Source organism: Nycticebus coucang, chromosome 3 (assembly GCF_027406575.1).
Source record: "Nycticebus coucang isolate mNycCou1 chromosome 3, mNycCou1.pri, whole genome shotgun sequence".
Lineage (NCBI taxonomy): Eukaryota > Metazoa > Chordata > Mammalia > Primates > Lorisidae > Nycticebus > Nycticebus coucang.
In genome coordinates this window covers 108,636,284-108,659,684 of record NC_069782.1, presented here as the reverse complement: position 1 = coordinate 108,659,684, position 23,401 = coordinate 108,636,284, and the positions used below count along the sequence as shown (strand labels likewise).

The window sequence follows — 23,401 nt, the reverse complement described above, 5'->3', positions numbered from 1 at the left end:
AAGCACAAATCAATCTTCATTTTCTATTGTAGCAAAGATTCCTTTCATGAGAGCAGGTGCTGTTTATCCTCCCTTCATTAGCGCCCACAACGATGTCTGGCACAGGGCGAGCCTTTAATAGTCATCTGCCGAATGCCGGAATGAATGAGAGCTAAGAAGGCGGGCTAAGTGGCTGTTGGCCTCGAAGCATGTCTGCTGCCTTTTTAGCAGGCTAGCTAGCATCTTCTCATGCCCTCACCTTCCCGGCGGTAATGAGTTTCCTTGTTTGCTCCTCCTTCGGGTGCCCGAAACGCTGTGCCTAACCGCCCCACCACCCCCACTCCCGGGTAATCCGCTCAGGTTGAGCTGGTAGGGTCCAGGCAGCGCACAGCCCGGGACCTTGAGAGGGGAAGGGAGCGCTCTGGCTCCAACACCGTGATACAGTCTGGGCTCTTACTTTTCATTTGCAGTCTTTGATGAACAACTAACCCGCTCGCCCTCGCCTCCTGGTTAAGACACCTCAGTGCCAACGCGGCTCCGCCTGACACTGTGAGCAAAGAGAAAACGCCAAATCGCCTTCACCAGAAAAGAAAGCGAGGCGCGCGCGCGGCCCCCACAGCCTCCCTGGCGCCAGCCCGCCGTTGCCGCGCACTCGGGCGTCGGACGCCTCACGCGCGAGGCTGCCTCAGCCTTGGCTCTGGGGCAGGCCGAGGCTCAAGCGCGCTGAAAGGGGGAGGAGAAGGGGCGCCGCGCGCCAGCAGGTGGGCGCGTCCTCCCGCGCGCGTGCGCGCGCCGCGCCTTCTCCCTCACGTTCCCCGCGCGCTGCGTCCCCTCCCCGCCGGGAACGCGCGCCTCCCGCCCTCGCGCCGGGTCCCGCTCGGTCTCTCAGAGCCGCACATTCACCGGAGCTGCTGCCCGGCAGTCGCCTTGGCCACGACTCGCTTCGAGGCTCAGCCTCGGTCCTTCAGCGCCGCGTCCCCGGCGCCCTCCCCTCCCTCCGCCACTCCTCCTCCCTTTCTCACCTTTCTTGCCCATCCGGCCCGCGGAGGGAGCCTGGATACTAAGCAGGTGGGCTTGAGAAAGGGGTTGGAAAAATGGAGGTGCCGCGCCTGGATCATGCCCTCAACAGCCCCACCAGCCCCTGTGAGGAGGTGATCAAAAACCTCAGCCTGGAGGCCATTCAGCTGTGCGACCGGGACGGTAAGAGCGGCCGGGATGGTGAGGAGAGGGACAGAGCCCGTCCGTTTGGGCGGTGGGGTCTTTTGTTGTCCCCCCTGTGCAAGTAAATGCAAGTGCGGGCTCCCCTCCGCCCACCGGCCCTACCTTTACCCTAGAAACAAAAGGACCCCGGGGCTCGCAGCTCGGTGCGGAAAGTGGCGGTGGTCGCGACCGCGGCGCCCCTCGCCGCCCTCGCCCGCCCGGCGTTCCCGCCAGTAGTTGCTGCCCCGACCGGGCGTTTCCGATCTTTGCCGCAGTCCGGATTTCCTGGGTCTCCTGGCACCGAGGGAATATGCCCTCTGGATGTTTCTAGCAGCACCTTCTCCCCGACACACTAGTTAGCAGTCTCAGTCTTGAAAGTTACCATTTCCTTTTTTAAACCGCCTATCATCAGACTCCCTCAATTAAGAAGTCATTTTATCTTCTCAAATTGGCATCAGATGACATTTTTTTAGTGAAGGAGCAGGAATAAAAGCCAGTACATTTCAGCACCAAGGACAGACACAAGGTTCTTGGTTTTGAGTCTGTCAAAAATCTGTGCAGGAATTGGCCTAATGTATCTGCGGTGGCTGGGAATGGGTGGCGAGTAAGGACCATTGTGTGTTGACGGTGTATCGTTGATTCTATTGTTAAAGTTGGCAGTCTCCTGAAGAGAGACATTGATTGAACACAGGTCTGAGTGTTACAGATACAGGCCAGTACTCCCTGCAGTGTGAGTAGTTAGCTTCTGTGTTAGTTGGACTGGTTGGAGAGTGAATGCTATTGCAGTAATGTGGAATAAAACTTCATTTGCAAAGAAGTCATCTGGTTAGTAATCGGTTGGCCAAATAATTGTAAATTTCTGCATCTGACAAAGGAAAAACAATTTGCGTGTTGTAAAGATGGCCCTGAACACTTTTGATTATAAATGCAGTTAATATTTAACTGTATGTAGAGGTAATGATTGTACAGCATTTTTTAGCCAAAGTTAGACACTGATATGCTCAGAGTAAGGTCATACATTTTATCAGTATAATCCAAATAGGGAGCAAAGGTCTCAAATGATAATAACTTGGTTAGGTATTGCTGTTCAGTACGTTTAGGTCAAGTGAGCACCCAGTTTCTGATTATTAGTAAATTTTCTATTTATACAAACTTAATAAAAACAAAATTCAAACTTGGAAAAACAAAAGCCACTTTAATCCGAAACAGACGTAGTGTGAATAAATCGATACTCTTACAGAGACAGCTTATTTATCCTGTATTCTTAAGTCTATTTTGGTCACCAGGATAGTAGGTGCACATATTTGTGCCATCTAAAAAATTCATCATTTGCTATTCCATATATAAGCTTGGGTGATTAGACCCTAAAGATTATTTTTAACATATCACATGCATCATTTAGATTTTAGTTTACATACTTTCATAAAATGATTTTCTGTGATGTTACTATTGTAAATTATAAGTATTTTTATTTTCTTAGATCGAGTCAAGAGAAAACTCAAAATCTAATAAAAGTAGATTTCATTTTTATTTACTTAATTTGTCAAAGGCTCATTTCTGTAGTAATTGGGAATGGGCACTTCTTTATTATTCTTTGGAACCCAGTAATATGTACTTAAAATTGCATTTACCGTGTGTCGCAAAGGTATTAGGGAAGTTAAAGTTCACAGAGTTAATAGATTAAAATAGTTAGATTAAATAGTTAATAAAAATTAATGCTGTGTTTGCTGTGTTTACTGTGGTCTTTTCTCCTAGAGTAGTAGCTGTTTTGTTCTGGTAATAGTTTTTAGTTCTTTCTGTTTTTGCATTATGAATCCTGCAAAATGAGTAAATTATGTAATTTTTAACTTTGGAGGGATGTTGGCACTAAGCAGTATCTGTGAAAATTAAAATCACTATTTTCAGATTTCTAGTTACTTTAACATAGACTAAATAGGATTTTATTTTGCAAAATAGTTTATGCCAATGAACATGAAGGGCTGACTCTTCTATTAGAAGATGTGGAAAAATTTGGAAATACATTTAGTGATGGTGTTACATGCTTAATATTTTGTGTGATCCTATCTTACATGTCAATTCCAAAAGTATTAAGTTGGCTTCATAGGAATAGTTTGGGGGGATAACATTTTTACGTAACAGTTTATAAAGTTTTTTATTAATCAATCAGACCTTATTTGGAATCATTTTTGATGGAGGAATTTTAAGCTTGATGCTGTTTGCTCCCTTCACTTCTTCCCTTTCACTTCCTTTCCCTTTCTTTCCTCTAATGTCTCATTTATAAATATATAGACAAGAATGTGAAAGAATATATGGCAGAAGATATGTTTATGTGCTTACTATATTTTCATAATTTTGTGATAGAAATACATTTGTCTTATTTTTAATTTTCTCACTTTATTTTTCTTTACTGTTAATTTGGTGATTTAAAAAGTGAGAGAAACAGCAATTCCTTGGCAGAATGAAATAGACTAGGGGAAAACTATATTATGGTTGTTAAGTGTGGATTTTCTTATTTCCTTTACCCTCTCCACTCATAAATGTTTTTAATTTTATGATGGTTTACATATTGTAATGACAAAGAACTATAGCTGCTGGTAAACATACCTATATGTCTCTCTTGTTTTCCTTGGGTTTTTTATGTTTTTGTCTGTTACTTGGCTATTTTCCTATAAATTGATGTTTTGCATTCTCAGTAAGAATTCACGTTTCTTTTTTTCATAGTTTCTCAAATTATTGAATAGCCTGAAGAATATGAGTTAGAGTCCACATGCTTATATAACTAGATTTTTAATTAATAAAAAGGATTCTTATGTACTCACACATTACCTCATGGATAGTATCTTCTAGGCATGTGTGTTTTGGTTACTAGGGCATGGTCCCTGCCTAGGTGTGTACTTGTAGTTCAAAATGAGGATTCTGGATAGGCTATTAGAAAACCTTCTGGAGATATAGATCTAGTAGTTTCTACTAATTCCTAATCAAGTAGAAGAGATTTCTGTTCCTCCATCTCTGCTGCACTGAAGTATACTGAAGTTGCATGCATAATGTAATTTCATTATGACTTTTCAAAAAAAATTGAAGGAGAAAAACAATTTCTCGTCTGGAAGTATCACTGATACTGGAACACGTTTCCCTTGCTGACGGGAAAGATTTGTCTACATATTGTCTTACATCTATATAAGCTCCCTTACCCTTGTTATAATGAAGAGGAAAATAGAAAATTAACTTGTTTCATAGCAATTAAATCTACCCCCAAGGCTTCCTAGCTTTCACAATTATTATTTCTATGATTAGGGCATTTTATGACTGTAGATGTGGTTTATGGGGTTTATGATACTAGTCAGCAAGAAAAATATTTTAAAGAAATTACACAGGCAGAAATTGACATTTTTTCCTGTCTTTGTCTTTAACAATAGTCCTGTGGAGAAAAAGAAAAAAGGTTTTCTCCCTTTTATATATTTAAAGTGATAGATTACTTTGAATGTGGACTTTATCATATCTATTAAAATTGTAAATCAATTGACACCTTCTTTATGCTTATTGACGTGAATTAAATAGATTTTAACTTTGGAAACAAAGTAAATACTTAGTGGCACTGAGGTATATTAAATAATTCTTAATGACATTTTCTGAAGAAAACATCTAGGAGGACTATTCATAACTATTATCTTTAATAGTCTTTATTACAAGAGTGTAAGGTAGTCATTACTCAGTCTCACTGACATGCAGTATAGTATAATGATAATACCATTTTAGATTAAACCAAACTGTTAGAACATTGATTCTTGATATTTAACCACAAATTAATTAACCTTTTTAGTTTTAAGCTTTCTTATGTAAAATGGATAAAATAATGTCAATCCTGTAGGATTGTTGAAATAAGCAAATAAAATATTTCTTATATACTATTTGTCACAAGTCTTGATATAAAAGAGTAATAATTATTATATTGAATAGAATATTATTCTCTACATATATTCTTGAGTTGAACAACTGACTTGTATTTCTTTGGGGTTTTTTGCTCTTTAGATCTTTGTTGTTTTTCATAATTTTGCTTATGTGTTGTTTAGTTAGGAAATCACTTCAATTTCATGAGTAATTAATGGAATCTGTAAATTTGAATTTTAAAAAATAGCATATTTAATAATCATTGTTTATAGTACTTTCATCTCTTGTTCTGTTTTAACATCTTATCAATAATATTCTTTTCAACCTTAGTCCAAAAAGCTATTTTCAGCTTCTAGTTGAAATCTTCTGTTTGCTGTTGAAAAACAGCAAATATAAAAATATGCCTTGTGAGCTTGATACCTACTCTGGCTTGGCATTTGCCTCACAGCCCTTCTCTGTTCTTAATTTACAATGTTTTTCTGTATTTTTTCCAAGGATAGTTCTGTATCAGGACATGTGACCTCTGGATTAATTTATTCAACCCAGATATGACTATAGAGATACTGTAAATTTTTATTAGTATGAAACAAAATAAAAAATAAAAGAAACAAAAAGCTTTAAAACCACCAGATTATGTTAAACCAGTTCATATTCTTGGTAGAAGTTCTAATGTATTCATTACCAGGGAAGACCAAGAAGTTACTCCAGTAAAAGTCACATCAAAGTTTATGTGACCAGACTCCCTCCAGTGGTAGGATGACTGATGTGTCTTAAGTAGTAACACTGGCAGTTTGCTTTGTTGGTAAAGTAGGCTGGTCATAAATTCACACTATTGATTGTTTAGAAAACTTACAAATCACTTGATATTCCCTTTTACTTTAGGCCTAATATTTCTTTTTCTTCTAATTTATGTGAATATGCTTTCCTGATTACTTTTGTGTTTTTTTTCCTGGGCTTCATTGATAATAGCAGCTGCATCACTTATTGCAGCAAGCATAATCCTCCCAGTTTCTAGTTTTCTGGTCTTATGATTTTCCTTCTCTGCCCTTAGTAGATGCACAATTCTAGTTTTGCCTTGTATAATGTGCTTCTTTCTTGGGTTTATTTTCCATTTCTTTAAATTTCTTAATATTTTTATCCTTTATTATTGAAATTCTGTTTTTACTAAAACATATGCCTTATTCTTTAACTTTTTAAAATATTTAATTATTGCTAGGTAGTAGTTAAAATTTCTTATTGAGCAAGCTATATTTTGTACACAAACATCTGAGAAGTAAAATCAGTGTGTGGGGAAGACTTCCAGCAGAAATGTGTAAAAGAGTAGGAGAGTGGGCAGAAAAAAATAGGTAGAAAGCTTCAGCATGTTTTTCATAGGTTAAGAATAGTCTCTGGAAATAGTGTAAAAGAAATCCAAACTATTCTTTGGGAGGCCAAGAAGGGAGGATCACTTGAGACCAGGAGTTTGAGACCCCTCTCCAAAAAAAAAAAAAGAAAAATGTTAGCTAGATATAATGAGACTGTAGTCCTAGCTAATTCAGAGGCTGAGGTAAGAGGATGGCTTGAGCTCAGGAGTTTGAAGTTGCCTTGAGCTGTGATCTGACCATTGCATTCCAGCCAGCCTCAAATACTGAGAGATTCTGGCTCCAAAATGAAAAAAAAAAAAAGAGAGAGAGAGATGGAGAGAAAGAAATCCAATATAATTAGTTTGTGATTTATTTTTCAGGCAAAATGGAAAGTGATCAGGACCAACTTTTCAAGACTGGTAAATCAGAAGAATAATTTACAGGAAAGAAAAACAGATAAAGGAAATAAAAAAAATGTCAGCGTAATGTTTAAATTTTAACATCTCAGATTTTAGGTCACAACAGATATCTAGGTGTGTCCTAAGCCCTTTTCCAGGGGCCCTTTTCTCTCTCATAGATACTATATTTTCAGAAGAATATTATATACTGTTTTGCCATTGTTTCAGTGTGGATCCCTGCAAGAGAACCTGCTTTTATTCTTTTTTTGACTCTTCTTTTCTTCCTTCCCATATCTCAAAAGCTACTCAAGATCTTATGATAGTACTTTGAGAATGGTAACTATGTAAAACCAATCTTTTGATAACATTAGAGAGGATGGTGAAATAGTGATTTCTATTCATCTCTGTAAAGATAGTGTTGGTATCTTAGGCGACATCTTATAAATTTGTAATAAACATCAATTCTTATGTTCTTCGAAAAAGAGTTCTAGAATGGGGAGAAGAATTGCTCATTAGAATATGTATTTCACTAAGGAGACTAGAATTTAAGTGAAAAGGAATGGTTAGGATTTGACTTCACTTTTAGAGTGACCTCTAATGAGCTTTGGATCTTATCGTTTGGAGGAAAGGAGTGATCACATCCTGGGGAAGGCTAACTTTGAACTCCAAAGATGAAATAAATACACAATCCAGGTTTGTTGTGGCAAACAAGAGCTCTGTATTTTGAAGTTGCTTGACCGATGTGAGTTAAACAATGAGCATCATAATTAGAATTGCAGTTAGTTTTGTTTGTCATATTATGACTATATGGGCCATATTTGTGGTTCATTAAAATGAGGCTGCTCTGTGGAAATTTTATATATATAAATAATATATATAAATTAGAGATTTTATATATATAAATAATATATATAGTATAAATATATAAATAATATATGTATATAGTATAAATAAATCTGTCCTTTTTTTATATAGCCTGTGGGAATGTTGCTATCTAATAATAGTATGAAAGGCTTATAGTTTCCCTAGACATATGTTATTAAAAGATAAGGCACAAAAAAGAATTTTCAGTGTATTCTGATTCTCTTGAAAAATAATGCCTCTTCCGTAAGCCTGGATGTTTACAAATTTCTCAGTTTTTAACATTTTAGAAGCTTATGATAAATAACAATAAGAATCCCGTATTTTCGAGTATCTACTATGTGATAGCTTCCTAATAAATGCATTTTAGAGTTATATCTATGATGTAGATCAGAGGTCTGGAAGTTATGATCTCTGGGTCAAATGCTGTTTTCATAAGAAAAATTTTATTGGAATACAGCTGTGCCCATTTGTTTACACATTGTCTATGGCTCCTGTCTTGCTACAGCAACAGGGCTGAGTAGCTGTGAGAAGAAAAAGTGGTTAATTCTGTCTTAAATTTGGGAAGCAACATTTATCTGGGTATTAAAAGTGATGTAAAATTTTACCAGGAGTGGGAGAAGAGCATTTCTAGCAGAAATAAGAGCATATCTAAAACCATAAAATCATGTATTTTCTGGGGATACATAGCAGTTGGTATTGCTGGGGGGAAAAAGTGTGCCTGGTGGGAAATTAAGCTGAAAAATATATCTAGGTAATAGTATGCTTGTTTGGATTTATCTTCCTACTAGATTTCAAGCCTTCTAACATGGAGAACCTTTATTTAAAAAATATTTTTTAAGAGCTCCATTTAATGAGTAAAAAGTAGTATTTGATGAGTATATTTATATCTTGTAATTTCATAATTACAGAATTTTTCAAATAAAGACAATCGGTGTTTGGAAATTTAAGTTGGCAGTTATTCTTAAAAGTTACTATTTTCTATCAAATTCACCACTTTATTTCTGTATTGTTATTGCATTGTATATAGAAAATTCTGGCTCTTACAAATAAATAGTGGCAAATTGCAATGTTATAAAGCATTTTTATTTCTTAGGATGTTTTTAGATGTAATAAATATTTCCAGATTTGCAGAGAAATAGTAAGATTTTTTTTTTCAAAGTTGAATCATGAAAGAATAAATGTTCCAGACAGAATGAAATAATAGCATAGATTAATCAGTCAGTTCATTTTATCATTATTTGATGATAAAATAGTGTATCTGTAACATTTTGAGATTCTTATTGATGACAATTTAAAAAAATACTCATGTTAATCTCTTAAAATTTCATTACAATTAATTTATTGTACTTGTATGGTGAATCTATAAGAATCAATTTCATCACTGAAAATATATTTGCATTTATAAGCTTGATAATACTGTGATTATATTCTCAAATTGACTTTTTCAGCTTATTAAAGAGCTAGATAATCAAATTGATTTGCCTAAGTTAGGAAAGATATTTATCAAAGTTTTTTTAATAAAAAATGTATTTCTTGAGGTTTTAAAAAATACTTTTACTTGGGTGGCGCCTGTGGCTCAAAGGAGTAGGGCACCAGCCCCATATGCCAGAGGTGGCAGGTTCAAGCCCAGCCCCGGCCAAAAACTGCAAAAAAAAAAAATACTTTTACTTTGCTTCAGGACACCCAGCTTAGTATGAAAATTGAATTTTGAAATCCCTATTTGTAGTATTACAATTAGTTCAGGAAAAAAGATGCAACAACTTCAATTTAATGTATAGTTTGTATGTGATCATCCAAAATGATTTTGAAATGCCTAGATATCTGATCTTTAATCCATATTAATGTTCATGTGATGAAATCTATCAACAACTTTTATAGGAGCTGTCATTCCTGAATTAAAATTTTTTTTTATTTTTTTTTTATTGTTGGGGATTCAATGAGGGTACAATAAGCCAGGTTACACTGATTGCATTTGTTAGGTAAAGTCCCTCTTGCAATCATGTCTTGCCCCCATAAGGTGTGACACACACCAAGGCCCCACCTCCCTCCTTCCGTCTCTCTTTCTGCTTTTCCTCCCCCCAATAACCTTAATTGTCATTAATTGTCCTCATATCAAAATTGAGTACATAGGATTCATGCTTCTCCATTCTTGTGATGCTTTACTAAGAATAATGTCTTCCACTTCCATCTAGGTTAATACGAAGGATGTAAAGTCTCCATTTTTTTTAATAGCTGAATAGTATTCCGTGGTATACATATACCACAGCTTGTTAATCCATTCCTGGGTTGGTGGGCATTTAGGCTGTTTCCACATTTTGGTGGTTGTAAATTGCGCTGCAGTAAACAGTCTAGTACAAGTGTCCTTATGATAAAAGGATTTTTTTCCTTCTGGGTAGATGCCCAGTAATGGGATTACAGGATCAAGTGGGAGAACATACCATGCTCATGGATGGGCAGAATCAACATTGTTAAAATGTCTATACTTCCCAAAGCAATCTACCTATTCAATGCCATTCCTATCAAAATACCAACATTGTACTTTCAAGATTTGGAAAAAATGATTCTGCGTTTTGTATGGAACCGGAAAAAACCCCGTATAGCTAAGGCAGTTCTTAGTAATAAAAATAAAGCTGGGGGCATCAGCATACCAGATTTTAGTCTGTAGTACAAAGCCATAGTGCTCAAGACAGCATGGTACTGGCACAAAAACAGAGACATAGACACTTGGAATCGAATTGAAAACCAAGAAATGAAACTAACATCTTACAACCACCTAATCTTCGATAAACCAAACAAGAACATACCTTGGGGGAAAGACTCCCTATTCAATAAATGGTGTTGGGAGAACTGGATGTCTACATGTAAAAGACTGAAACTGGACCCACACCTTTCCCCAGTCACAAAAATTGATTCAAAATGGATAAAGGACTTAAATTTAAGGCATGAAACAATAAAAATCCTCCAAGAAAGCATAGGAAAAACACTGGAAGATATTGGCCTGGGGAAAGACTTCATGAAGAAGACTGCCATGGCAATTGCAACAACAACAAAAATAAACAAATGGGACTTCATTAAACTGAAAAGCTTCTGTACAGCTAAGGAGACAATAACCAAAGCAAAGAGACAACCTACAGAATGGGAAAGGATATTCGCATATTTTGAATCAGACAAAAGCTTGATAACTAGGATCTATAGAGAACTCAAATTAATCCACATGAAAAAAGCCAACAATCCCATATATCAATGGGCAAGGGACATGAATAGAACCTTCTCTAAAGATGACACGAATGGCTAACAAACACATGAAAAAATGTTCATCATCTCTATATATTAGAGAAATGCAAATCAAAACAACCCTGAGATATCATCTAACCCCAGTGAGAATGGCCCACATCACAAAATCTCAAAACTGCAGATGCTGGCGTGGATGTGGAGAGAAGGGAACAGTTTTACACTGCTGGTGGGACTGCAAACTAGTACAACCTTTCTGGAAGGAAGTATGGATATTTAAAATTTTATCTATTTCCCTTAACGTAGTTGTTTCAACATTTTCTAACACTTTAGTTAATAGTGTGTTAAAAACTGAGTTAGAAATTAAAATTTTCTTCTCCATTGTATATTTTTTTCCTATTTCTGAATTTGCCTATTAAAAGCTTTTGCAAATGGATATGTCATATTCATATTTTCATTCAGTTAAATTGGAAATATTTTACATAATTTCAACATTTGAATTAATCAGTCAGGCGTATGTGATGAGTAATTTTTATATTCAATGTATTTTCAGAAATGTACCAAAGTTTTACTTCAGCTTTTTGACAGTGGCTTAACGTATTTGTTGTTGCAACATCAGAAATGCAGAATTTCATAAGCTTTTTTCACAATTATGTATGCTTTTCTTAGGTAATATGATGCTTTTGTTCTGAGTACATTTTAATTGTCAGATTTGTGATTATTTCAGCCCCTTCATATTTTGTTGCAAAATTATGGAACTTGTCAGATACCATATCACTATTTTGCAAAACCTTATAAAACCCAGTGAAAACTTGTCAGTGTTTATCACTGCAGTGTAAATCCTAACGACAGATGACTGTCATTGTATTTTAGCTTTGAGTGACTATATCTGGGACCTTCTAGCATATGTATTTCATCTTAAACATAGTTGCCAGAGCAGTCAATATTAGCTGAAAAGTCAACTGGTACTAATCAATAGTCAGACTTAATACATGTTGAGCCAAATTAGTCACAATACATCATGTTAATTTTTTTAATATTTCCTGTTTTAACTAGGAGTACATTGCTAGTTTATAGGTAATTATTTTGTTGCTTATATTGAGAAAAAGTATACCTTTATTCCAAAGTTAGAATAATTTCATCATAAATAGAAGAAACACAAGACTCATAGTATACTCTTAATCTAATTTGTTCTGATTCAAGAAAGGGCCAAATAGACAATTACTTGAACTCTGCATGGAAGTACATGTGTTTGTAAAATTGTACTTGAGCAAAATGTGCTGGCTTGAATTTAAACACATACACATGAAAAAGAGCCATCCTTTTTCATACATAGTGCCATTTTGGAAAGTGGCAGGCAAACTTCTATTTTGATGTTTACCAAAAATCACGTAATGTAGCATAATTTACTATGTGCTATTTGTATTACAGTTTTTCAAATAACAGTAGTTTAAAATAATTAAAAAGGAAGTTAAATGATATTTGCCAATCCCCTTAATCATCTCTCTGTTAAATAAAATCTAAATCATTGGTCAGTGGTTCTCAAAATTTATCACCTAGAGGGCTCGTTAAAACATAGATTGCTGGGCCCCATACCCTTAGATCTGATGAAACCCAAGAATTTGCATTTCTAACAACATTTCCAGGTGATGCTAATGTTAATGATCCAGGGTTCACACTTGAAGAAGTTGGGCTGTAGGTAGCATGACTGAAGAAGTGCTTAGGTAGGGGAGAGATTAGATATTTGGTGTTTAGATATAGTATTCTGGCATGCATTTGATAAATAGAACCACTGCTTTTTTAGTCATTTGATAAATGACCTGAGATACTGAGCTCAGGAAGTTTAACCACTTAAACAGCAATTATAGATAAAAGAGTTGTTAAGATATGGTAGATAAAAATTAGGGGTGGAATTGAACATTTCTGAAGCAAAAAGTTGTCTCAGACTGATAGTGTAAGATACAACAAAGGAGTTAAAGATGGCGATGTTTGCTAGATTGAGAGATTGGGTACCTTTTGACACCACCAAATAAAATAGAAATTGTTGATTGGAGGATTTGTAGGAGTAGTCTGAAAGACAAGCTATTAAAGCCGTTTCTGGACAAGTAGATTTGAAATATTTGTGTACTGTCTGGATGGAAATGTTCAGAAGGCGGTTAGAAACAACCACCTGTGTCTCTTGAGGATAAAGATGAAAACTTGGTAGTCCTTTCTGAGCTGTTTCTCAGTGGCCTGTATTTTTTAGTTATTACATATTCCTTCATTTTCTGGTGAGTCTTTGAGACTCATGTCAGGTTGTTGAACTGCTCATTAGTGTGAATAAATTAAAATGCTGGTATCATTTTAAAATTACTATTGATATAAGTACACTGGGCAAGACATTATTATTTGGGGTAGTTAACATGGAAGAAACATAATGAACATAAGCTCTGTACCTAATGTATTTGTCCCCCTTATTTTGGCTGGAAGGAAAACTAAGTGTATGGTTTTTCTGTGTTTACTATGAAATAAACTGGATTAATTTTTTCCTCCTTAGCAACTTAACCTGGAGTGCATAGATAAATGAATTCTTGGAACTCAAATCAGCAGAAAAGTAATGGTGCTAGGAGCCTAAAGAAAAACCAGTATCTTTACCAAATCTATTCCTGAGCATAGATATATACTGAGCATATATTTTCAAGATTTTCTTTTGCCTCAAATTCACTAATTATTTTTACTAAAGTGTTTGTTAAATGCTAGCCTAAATAAGGTCTGGTTTTTCTTACTTTTTTTTTTTTTTTGCAAAGCCTTTGTGTGTAAGGTTAGATGAACTTTCCATTTACTCAATACAGTTTTCTTGTGTTTTCAAGCTGTGCTAAGGCTGGTGTTTGGACCTATTTTTATGTATTTTCTTCTTGTATAATTCAGCATATCCGATGTTAATTTCTCTGGGACTTGCTAGCTTGATATGTATAGTTTTTTTGGTTGTTGTTTTTAGTGATTAAAAAAAGGAAAGCCTAGTGACTAAAAAAGCAGTGGTTCTTATATTTGCAAATAGTGTAAATAACACTATTCTGCTAAAGAACTTTACTCATTTAAATTCTAATGATAAAATTTATAGTAAGTAAATTTGAAATAATGGTAAATGTACCAAATACAATTTAACTTCTTCTGCTGTAACTTTTATTTTACACTAAGTGTTATAGAAGTCTATCTTTACCTGTATAAATACTTGTCAGGGCATTCATGTAGGGTTTCATGTAGCTCAACCAGTGAACTTTTTCTTTGGTATCCTCATTAGAGTTTGAAGAATGTTCTTTATTCTCTTTGCCTATAATATTCATACTTTTCAAATTTAACTTTCTGACATACAAAAACTACCTAGTTTCATTATTGTTTTATAACATTTTAACGAAAACCTTAAATATGTTTTTCTGGATACATTGTATAATGCTATTAACATGGGTTTTTTTTTGTGTGTGTGTGTGTGTATTTGCTTATTTTCATTACCCTTTGAAATATATATGTGCCATGCTTTAAGAAAATCTGAAATACTAAATCTAAACTTGTAAAACACATTAATCAGAGAATACTTATTTTTTCCACAATGTCTTGTGTCGGCGCTATAGTGTTCTTCATTGTTTCCTTCAGAAGGATTTGACAGACAAAATTTGTCAATAAAATTTGATACCAACTCAGTTGTCTTAAATAATAGTTTCTTAAATTATCTCTGAAATTTTTGTGAGAAGAAGTATATATTAGACTAAACATTGAAAATTCAAAGATGTAGCATTTTTAGATGCATCTATTTATAGTTCATGTCAAAGGAATCTAAATTGGACAATTTAATTGCTGACAAATTTCAGTAGCACAATAGAAGGCTGAATTTATGGCATTTACCTGTGAGTTTGCAAAGCTTATTGCCTATCATTTCTTTTTCTTTTTTTTTTTTTGGCCGGGGCTGGGTTTGAACTCACCACCTCCGGCATATGGGACCAGCACCCTACTCCTTGAGCCACAGGTGCCACCCTATTGCCTATCATTTCTATAAAGATGTCTTTATTTTTTCTTTTCTTTGAGCACACAGAACTCCCATGAAATATCAAATACTATTTTTAAGTAAAAACAAAAAGTGAGTCCTAAGAAAGTGTGGTAATGTAAGAAAAGAGAAAGGGAGAAAAATTTAACTAGAATAATTTTCATCGAATGAAAAAATACTTAGTAATATTTTTGTATTGACAAATGTTATTATAGTAATAATATAAATTAAGATATCATATAACTTATTTGGTGCCATAATTTAATTGCTTTTAAAATGACTTTTATCTTCTTAAACTATCATTAATTGTCTGAGTGCTTTATACAGGGAATGAAAAAATACCTTTTCCATCTTAGGTTCATGGCTGAAGCCTCTATAACAAAAGAGATTTATTTACTGTAAGTTATATGTGATACAAGACCCTTCATAAGGAATGAAGAGCCAAAGAAGTAGGTAACTTATGTATTTTTTTTATGCTTGGTTTGATGGAGAATGGACATCTCCATATCGAGAAGTATAATTGGAAGAAAAAGGATATGCTCTAATGGTAATAAACTGGGAGGAACTTAGCAAGGCTTGTTTGTACATATTATTTCTCTTGGTATAATATCTCTATACCCAGAGGAAAAACATGTCTATAGAAAAGAATGTTTTTCCTCTGGGTATAATATAAATTAAGATATGGCCTGCTTTAGGGGAGAAGGGTAGGAGAATGTCAGAGAATGACTTTTCTGCTTCTGTTTTATCAGATTCTTTCAGCTTAAAACATTTTAAGGCAGCATGTCCTGAAATCCATCACTTACTAATGTTTTTCTATTGTATGCTAGTAGTTGGGAAATGAATACATTTTAATTGTTTTTACGAATGTAAGAATTTTGAATAGTGTCTTTTGTAAATATTCGGGGCATATTGTAATGATCTTCAGGTGATGTATATAAGCCCTAGAGAGCATAATAGATAATCAGGCCATGAAAGAAATTAATAGATTTCCATTAATATCTATTTTTATTTATCTTATCTAAAATAAGAACAAGTAAGTTTTATGAACGTTACCTATATAGTTTAATACTTGGTATATCAAACTATCATGCATACTCTATATGCGTGGGGTGCCTTTGGGTAATTGATACACAGAATTGAGAAATGAAGAATACTGGGGTTTAATAATCACAGCCAGGAATGTTCTTTTCTAGTCCAGTGTACCCATTCTTTTTTTTTTTTTTTTTTTTTTTGTAGAGACAGAGTTTCACTTTATTGCCCTCGGTAGAGTGCCGTGGCGTCACACAGCTCACAGCAACCTCCAACTCCTGGGCTTAGGCGATTCTCCTGTCTCAGCCTCCCGAGCAGCTGGGACTATAGGCGCCCGCCACAACGCCCGGCTATTTTTTGGTTGCAGTTTGGCCGGGGCTGGGTTTGAACCCGCCACCCTCGGTATATGGGGCCGGCGCCCTGCTCACTGAGCCACAGGCGCCGCCCAGTGTACCCATTCTTACGTGTTATCTTTTTTAACTGTGGTAGCCCTTAAAACTAATTATCATTTGAATTGCTCTCTCATAAACTACTAAACCAGGATAATCAAAATAAGACCACATATTCATATGCCTTTTTTGGAAAAGGTTTTTATTCTGAAATAAATACATTATTTAAAATATCTATATTGTAAATTTCTATTTTGTCTATAGTCATTAATGGTCATAACTTACATGTTAGTATGTTATATATGTATGTTATTTATGAGAATTGGCTGTACTTTTAAGTAGATGCTCAACTTTTTTATATAAGGGTACAGGATTTTTAAAGAAGTTTTAAGGGCAAATTTTATTGTAATCCTTATATTTTTACACAGCTTGCTTTATACAGCAAGTATGACTATAATAAATAAATCCACCCAACATATTCAAAGGTGGATATTATGATTACCCTATCTATATTTGCTTTCTTTATTATCAAAAGCATTTTTTTTTTGATTGTTGGGGATTCATTGAGGGTACAGGAAACCAGGTTACACTGATTGCATTTGTTAGGTAAAGTGCCTTTTACAATCCTGTCTTGCCCCCAAAAGGTGTGGCACACACCAAGACCCCACCCCCTCCTTCCTTCCCTCTTTCTGCTTTTCCTTTCCCCACCTCTCCCTCCTTCTTTCTCTCTCTGCTCTCCCCTTCCCCCACCCCCACTGTGTCATTAATTGTCATTGATTTTCCTCATATCAAAATTGAGTACATAGGATTCATGCTTCTCCATTCTTGTGATGCTTTACTAAGAAGAAAGTGTTCCACTTCCATCCAGGTTAATACAAAGACTGTAAGGTCTCCATTTGTTTTTGTCCACTTTTTTTTTTTTATTGTTGGGGATTCATTGAGGGTACAATAAGCCAGGTTACACTGATTGCATTTGTTAGGTAAAGTCCCTCTTGCAATCATGTCTTGCCCCCAGAAGGTGTGGCACACACCAAGGCCCCACCCCTCTCCCTCCTTCCTTCTCTCTGCTTTTCCTCCCCCCCAATTAATTGTCAATTAATTAATGACAATTAATTGTCATTAACTGTCCTCATATCAAAATTGAGTACATAGGATTCATGCTTCTCCATTCTTGTGATGCTCTACTAAGAATAATGTCTTCCACTTCCATCCAGGTTAATACGAAGGATGTAAAGTCTCCATTTTTTTTAATAGCTGAATAGTATTCCATGGTATACATATACCACAGCTTGTTAATCCATTCCTGGATTGGTGGGCATTTAGGCTGTTTCCACATTTTGGCGATTGTAAATTGAGCTGCAATAAACAGTCTAGTACAAGTGTCCTTATGATAAAAGGATTTTTTTCCTTCTGGGTAGATGTCCAGTAATGGGATTGCAGGATCAAATGAGAGGTCTAGCTTGAGTTCTTTGAGGTTTCTCCATACTTCCTTCCAGAAAGGTTGTATTAGTTTGCAGTCCCACCACCAGTGTAAGAGTGTTCCCTTCTCTCCACATGCACGCCAGCATCTGCAGTTTTGAGATTTTGTGATGTGGGCCATTCTCCCTGGGGTTAGATGGTATCTCAGGGTGGTTTTCATTTGCATTTCTCTAATGTATAGGGATGATGAACATTTTTTCATATGTTTGTTAGCCATTCGTCTGTCTTCTTTAGAGAAGGTTCTATTCCTGTCTCTTGCCCATTGATATATGGGATTGTTGGCTTTTTTCATGTGGATTAATTTGAGTTCTCTATAGATCCTAGTTATCAAGCTTTTGTCTGATTCAAAATATGCAAATATCCTTTCCTTTGTGTAGGTTGTCTATTTGCTTTGGTTGTTGTCTCTTTAGCAGTAGAGAAGCTTTTCAATTTAATGAAGTCCCATTTGTTTATTTTTGTTGTTGTTGCAATTGCCATGGCAGTCTTCTTCATGAAGTCTTTCCTCAGGCCAATATCTTCCAGTGTTTTTCCTATGCTTTCTTGGAGGATTTTTATTGTTTCATGCCTTAAGTTTAAGTCCTTTATCCATTTTGAATCAATTTTTGTGAGTGGGGAAAGGTGTGGGTCCAGTTTCAGTCTTATACATGTGGATATCCAGTTCTCCCAACACCATTTATTGAATAGGGAGTCTTTCCCCCAAGGACTGTTCTTGTTTGGTTTATCAAAGATTAGGTGGTTGTAAGATGTTAGTTTCATTTCTTGGTTTCTATTTGATTCCAAGTGTCTATGTCTCTATTTTTGTGCCAGCACCATGCTGTCTTGACCACTATGGCTTTGTAGTACAGACTAAAATCTGGTATGCTGATGCCCCAGCTTTATTTTTATTACTAAGAACTGCCTTAGCTATACAGGTTTTTTTCTGGTTCCATACAAAACGCAGAATCATTTTTTCCAAATTTTGAAGGTACGATGTTGATATTTTGATAGGAATGGCATTGAATAGGTAGATTGCTTTGGGAAGTATAGACATTTTAACAATGTTGATTCTTCCCATCCATGAGCATGGTGTGTTCTTCCATTTGTTAATATCCTCTGCTATTTCCTATCTGAGGATTTCATAATTTTCTTTATAGAGGTCTTTACCTCCTTCATTAGGTATATTCCTAGGTATTTCATTTTCTTTGAAACAATGGTGAAGGGAGTTGTGTCCTTAATTAGCTTCTCATCTTCACTGTTATTGGCATATACAAAGGCTACTGACTTGTAGACATTGATTTTATATCCTGAAACATTACTGTATTTTTTGATGACTTCTAGGAGTCTTGTGGTTGAGTCTTTGGGATTCTCTAAGTATAAGATCATGTCATCAGCAAAGAGGGAGAGTTTGACCTCCTCTGCTCCCATTTGGATTCCCTTTATTTCCTTCTCTTGCTTAATTGTATTGTCTAGAACTTCCAGCACTATGTTGAATAGTAAAGGTAACAGAGGACAACCTTGTCTGGTTCCAGTTTTAAGAGGAAAAGCTTTCAGTTTTACTCCATTCAGTAAAATATTGGCTGTGGGTTTGTCATAGATAGCTTCAATCAGTTTTAGAAATGTGGCACTTATGCCTATACTCTTCAGTGTTCTAATTAGAAAAGGATGCTGGATTTTATCAAATGCTTTTTCTGCATCTATTGAGAGGATCATGTGATCTTTATTTTTGCCTCTGTTAATTTGGTGGATAATGTTTATGGATTTGTGTATGTTAAACCATCCTTGCATCCCTGGGATGAAACCTACTTGATCATGATGAATGACTTTTTTGATGATAAGCTGTAATCTACTGGCTAGGATTTTGTTGAGAATTTTTGCATCTATATTCATGAGTGAAATTGGTCTGAAATTCTCCTTTTTGTTTGGATCTTTTCCTGGTTTTGGTATCAGGGTGATGTTTGCTTCATAGAATATGTGTTGGGGAAGATTCCTTCTTCCTCATTTTTTTGGAAGAATTTCTGCAGTACAGGAATAAGCTCTTCCTTGAAGGTTTGATAGAATTCTGGTGTGAAGCCATCTGGACCAGGGCATTTTTTGGTTGGAAGATTTTTTTATTGTTTCTTTAATCTCAGTGCTCGAAATTGGTCTGTTCAGGAGCTCTGTTTCTTCCTGGCTAAGTCTAGGGAGAGGGTGTGATTCCAAATATTGATCCATTTCCTTCACATTGTCAAATTTCTGGGCATAGAGTTTCTGGTAGTATTCAGAGATGATCTCTTGTATCTCTGTGAGATCAGTTGTTATTTCCCCTTTATCATTTCTGATTGAGGTTACTAGAGATTTTACTTTTCTATTTCTCATTAGTCTGGCCAATGGTTTTTCTACTTTGTTTATTTTTTCAAAAAACCAACTCCCTGTTTCATTAATTTTCTGAATGATTCTTTTGTTTTCAATTTCATTGATCTCTGATTTGATTATGGAGATTTCTTTTCTTATCCTGACATTAGGCTTAGATTGTTCTTCTTTTTCCAACTCCATAAGATGGCTTGTGAGTTTGTTGATGCACTCTTGGTTTTTTGAATGTAGGCATCTAAAGCAATGAATTTTCCTCTCAAAACTGCTTTTGCAGTATCCCACAGGTTTTGGTAGCTTGTGTCTTCATTGTTGTTATGCTCAAGGAAGTTAATAATTTCCTGTTTTATTTCTTCCTTCACCCATCTGTTAGTCAACAGAAGATGGTTTAATTTCCATGTCTTTGTGTGGGGTTGAACGTTTTTATTAGAGTTGAGTTCCACCCTTAGTGCCTTATGGTCTGAGAAGATACAAGGTAAAATTTCAATTCTTTTGATTCTGTTGATATTTGTTTTGTGTCCCAGGATATGATCAATTTTGGAGAATGTTCCATGTGGTGATGAGAAGAATGTGTATTCTTTATCTTTGGGATGGAGTGTTCTATATGCGTCTGTCAAACACAGTTGTTCTAGGGTCTCATTTAAATCTCTTATGTCTTTGTTTAATTTCTGTTTAGAGGATCTGTCCATCTCTGTAAAAGGAGTGTTAAAGTCCCCTGTTATTATGGTATTATCAGATATCATATTGCTCAGACTGAGTAAGGTCTGTTTCAAGAATCTGGGAGCATTTAAATTGGGTGCATAAATATTTAGAATTGAAATGCCTTCTTGTTGTATTTTTCCCTTGACCAGTATAAAGTGACCATCTTTGTCTTTTTTGACTTTAGTTGCTTTAAATCCACATGTATCTGAAAATAAGATCGCGACAAATGGAACGTTTGCCTGAAAAATTGTCTTCCAACCCTTGACTCGGAGCTTTAATTTGTCTTTTGAAGCCAGGTGTGTTTCTTGCAGACAGCAAATGGATGGCTTGTGTTTTTTAATCCAGTCAGCCAATCTGTGTCTCTTCAGTGGTGGATTCAGCCTTTAACATTTATTGAGATAATTGATAAGTGTGGTAGTGTTCTATTCATCTTATTTTGTGAGAGTCCATTGCTTAGTTTTATCTTTTGCATCACTGTGGAGGTTAGGTTCTGTCCTTTAATTTCTGAGTTTTTACTTTGCTTCTGAACCATTGTGATGGTCAGTGTGTAGAACAGGTTGAAGTATTTCCTGTAGAACTGGTCTTGTTCTGGCGAATTTCCTCAATGTTTGTATATCCGTAAATGATTTGATTTCTCCGTCAATTTTAAAGCTTAGCAGGGTACAGAATTCTGGGCTGGAAATTGTTCTGTTTAAGTAGATTAAAGGTAGATGACCATTGTCTTCTTGCTTGGAAAGTTTCATTAGAGAAGTCTACAGTCACTCTGATGGATTTGCCCCTGTAGGTCAACTGGTGCTTACTTCTGGCAGCTTGTAGAATCTTTTGTCTTGACTTTGGACAGTTTCATCACAATGTATCTTTGAGAAGCTCGGTTAGAGTTGAGGCAACCTGGGGTCCGATATCCCTCTGAAAGCAGTGTGTCAGAATCTTTGGTGATATTTGGGAAATTTTCTTTTATAATATTCTCTAGTATGGCTTCTATTCTTCTGGGGCATTCTTCTTCCCCTTCTGGGATTTCTATAACTCGTATGTTGGAACGCTTCATAAAGTCCCATAATTCTGATAGTGAATGTTCTGCTTTCTTTCTCTTCTTTTCTGCCTCTTTTACTGTCTGAGTTATCTCAAGAACTTTGTCTTCTACCTCTGAAATGCTTTCTTCTGCATGGTCTAACCTGTTGCTGATACTTTCCATTGCATCTTTAAGTTCCCTAATTGACTGCTTCAGTTCCTTCAGCTCTGCTATATCCTTTCTATATTCTTCATACCATACATCTCTTATTTGATTCTGTTTTTGGATTTCCTTTTGGTTATTTTCCACTTTATTAGCAGTTTCCTTCATTTCCTTCATTGTTTTCATGATGTGTATTCTTAATTCCCTTTCTGTCATTCCTAACATTTCTTTATTGGTGGAATCCTCTGCAGTAGCTACCTCATGGTCCCTTGGAAGGGTTGTTCTGGACTGGTTCTTCATGAGTGATTTCTTTTATCTGTTTCTTTTCCTAATTTTCCTTTCACTTCCTCTTGCTCTTTAAGTTCCCGTTCCTGTGGACTAAGGTTTCAATGGGTCTTTTTGGTATAGGACCAGAAGGATGAGAAGGTTGAAAAGCAAGAAGGGATGAAAGAAAGAAGGAAAGAATGAAAAGAAAATAGAGAAAGGAGAGGGGGTGGGTAAAAGGAATATTGACAAAAAGAAGAGAAGCACAGAAAGAGGGAGACAGAGCAATATAGGTGTAGAGTTGGGTACTTTGACACAGCCTTAAAAAACCCAACCTCTGGGGGTTCCTGGTTGGGTGGTTCCCTTGAGGTCAGCAACTCTTTGCTAACCTGATCAGACACAGTACCCCTCCTCTACCAAGTAGAGAGGAAAGACAAAAATGCTATAAATCAAACCAAAACAAGTAAACAGAAAACTTTACGGAATAAAATTGGGTGAAAAATCAAAAAATAGGGGTAGAAACACTAGCAGAAATGAAGTTCTAGTTATTGAAAAAGGCAGCAATGGGAAATTGTATTTATACTAGAAAACTGGAGAAAGAAAAGAAAAAATCTGTACAGAAGAGGTTGAAATTAAAAACAAAACAATAACAAAGTAAACAAAAAACAAAACAAAACAAAAACAACCAAAAACAAAGCAGTATATATATCTTGTTGAATATTGTCTGGCAACAGGTAGTCTTCTGGGGTATGAGATATTAATTACAATGCTGATACAACTGGAGGCCTCTGCTGATTTCTCAAACCCCACAGGGTAGGCACCCTAAGTCTCTCTTCAGCCCTCTTAAAAGGCACTTTAAGCTTCTAAACTTGCTAAGCAGAAGCTTTCCCAGGAAAGTGCTTATTGCTAGAATCACTGGTGAAGTGGCTATCCACTTACCCAGTGTGCCAAAACCGGTCTCACTCTGCCCCTGAGGGTTAGGGTTGTAAGGAGGCTCAGACCCTGCCTTTAGGCTGCTCAGTCGCTGTGTTACTAGGTCCCACTCGATCCTTGCTCTGCAACCCCTAGGGTGGACCTTGTTGGGGCAGTTCTCTCACCCTGTGGCCCACAGCCAAACACTA

General features: G+C 36.0%; 1 protein-coding gene across 1 annotated transcript in view; it reads left to right on the top strand.

Moving 5' to 3' along the window:
* Positions 1-815: 815 nt before the first annotated feature.
* The window catches only part of PHYHIPL (phytanoyl-CoA 2-hydroxylase interacting protein like), an 81,941-nt gene continuing 59,355 nt past the window's right edge, over positions 816-23,401 (top strand). Inside the window, exon 1 of the mRNA XM_053583879.1 lies at positions 816-1,179. Coding sequence (XP_053439854.1) covers positions 1,074-1,179 — 106 coding nt within the window. The 5' untranslated portion in view covers positions 816-1,073. The remainder of the gene's footprint in view (positions 1,180-23,401) is intronic.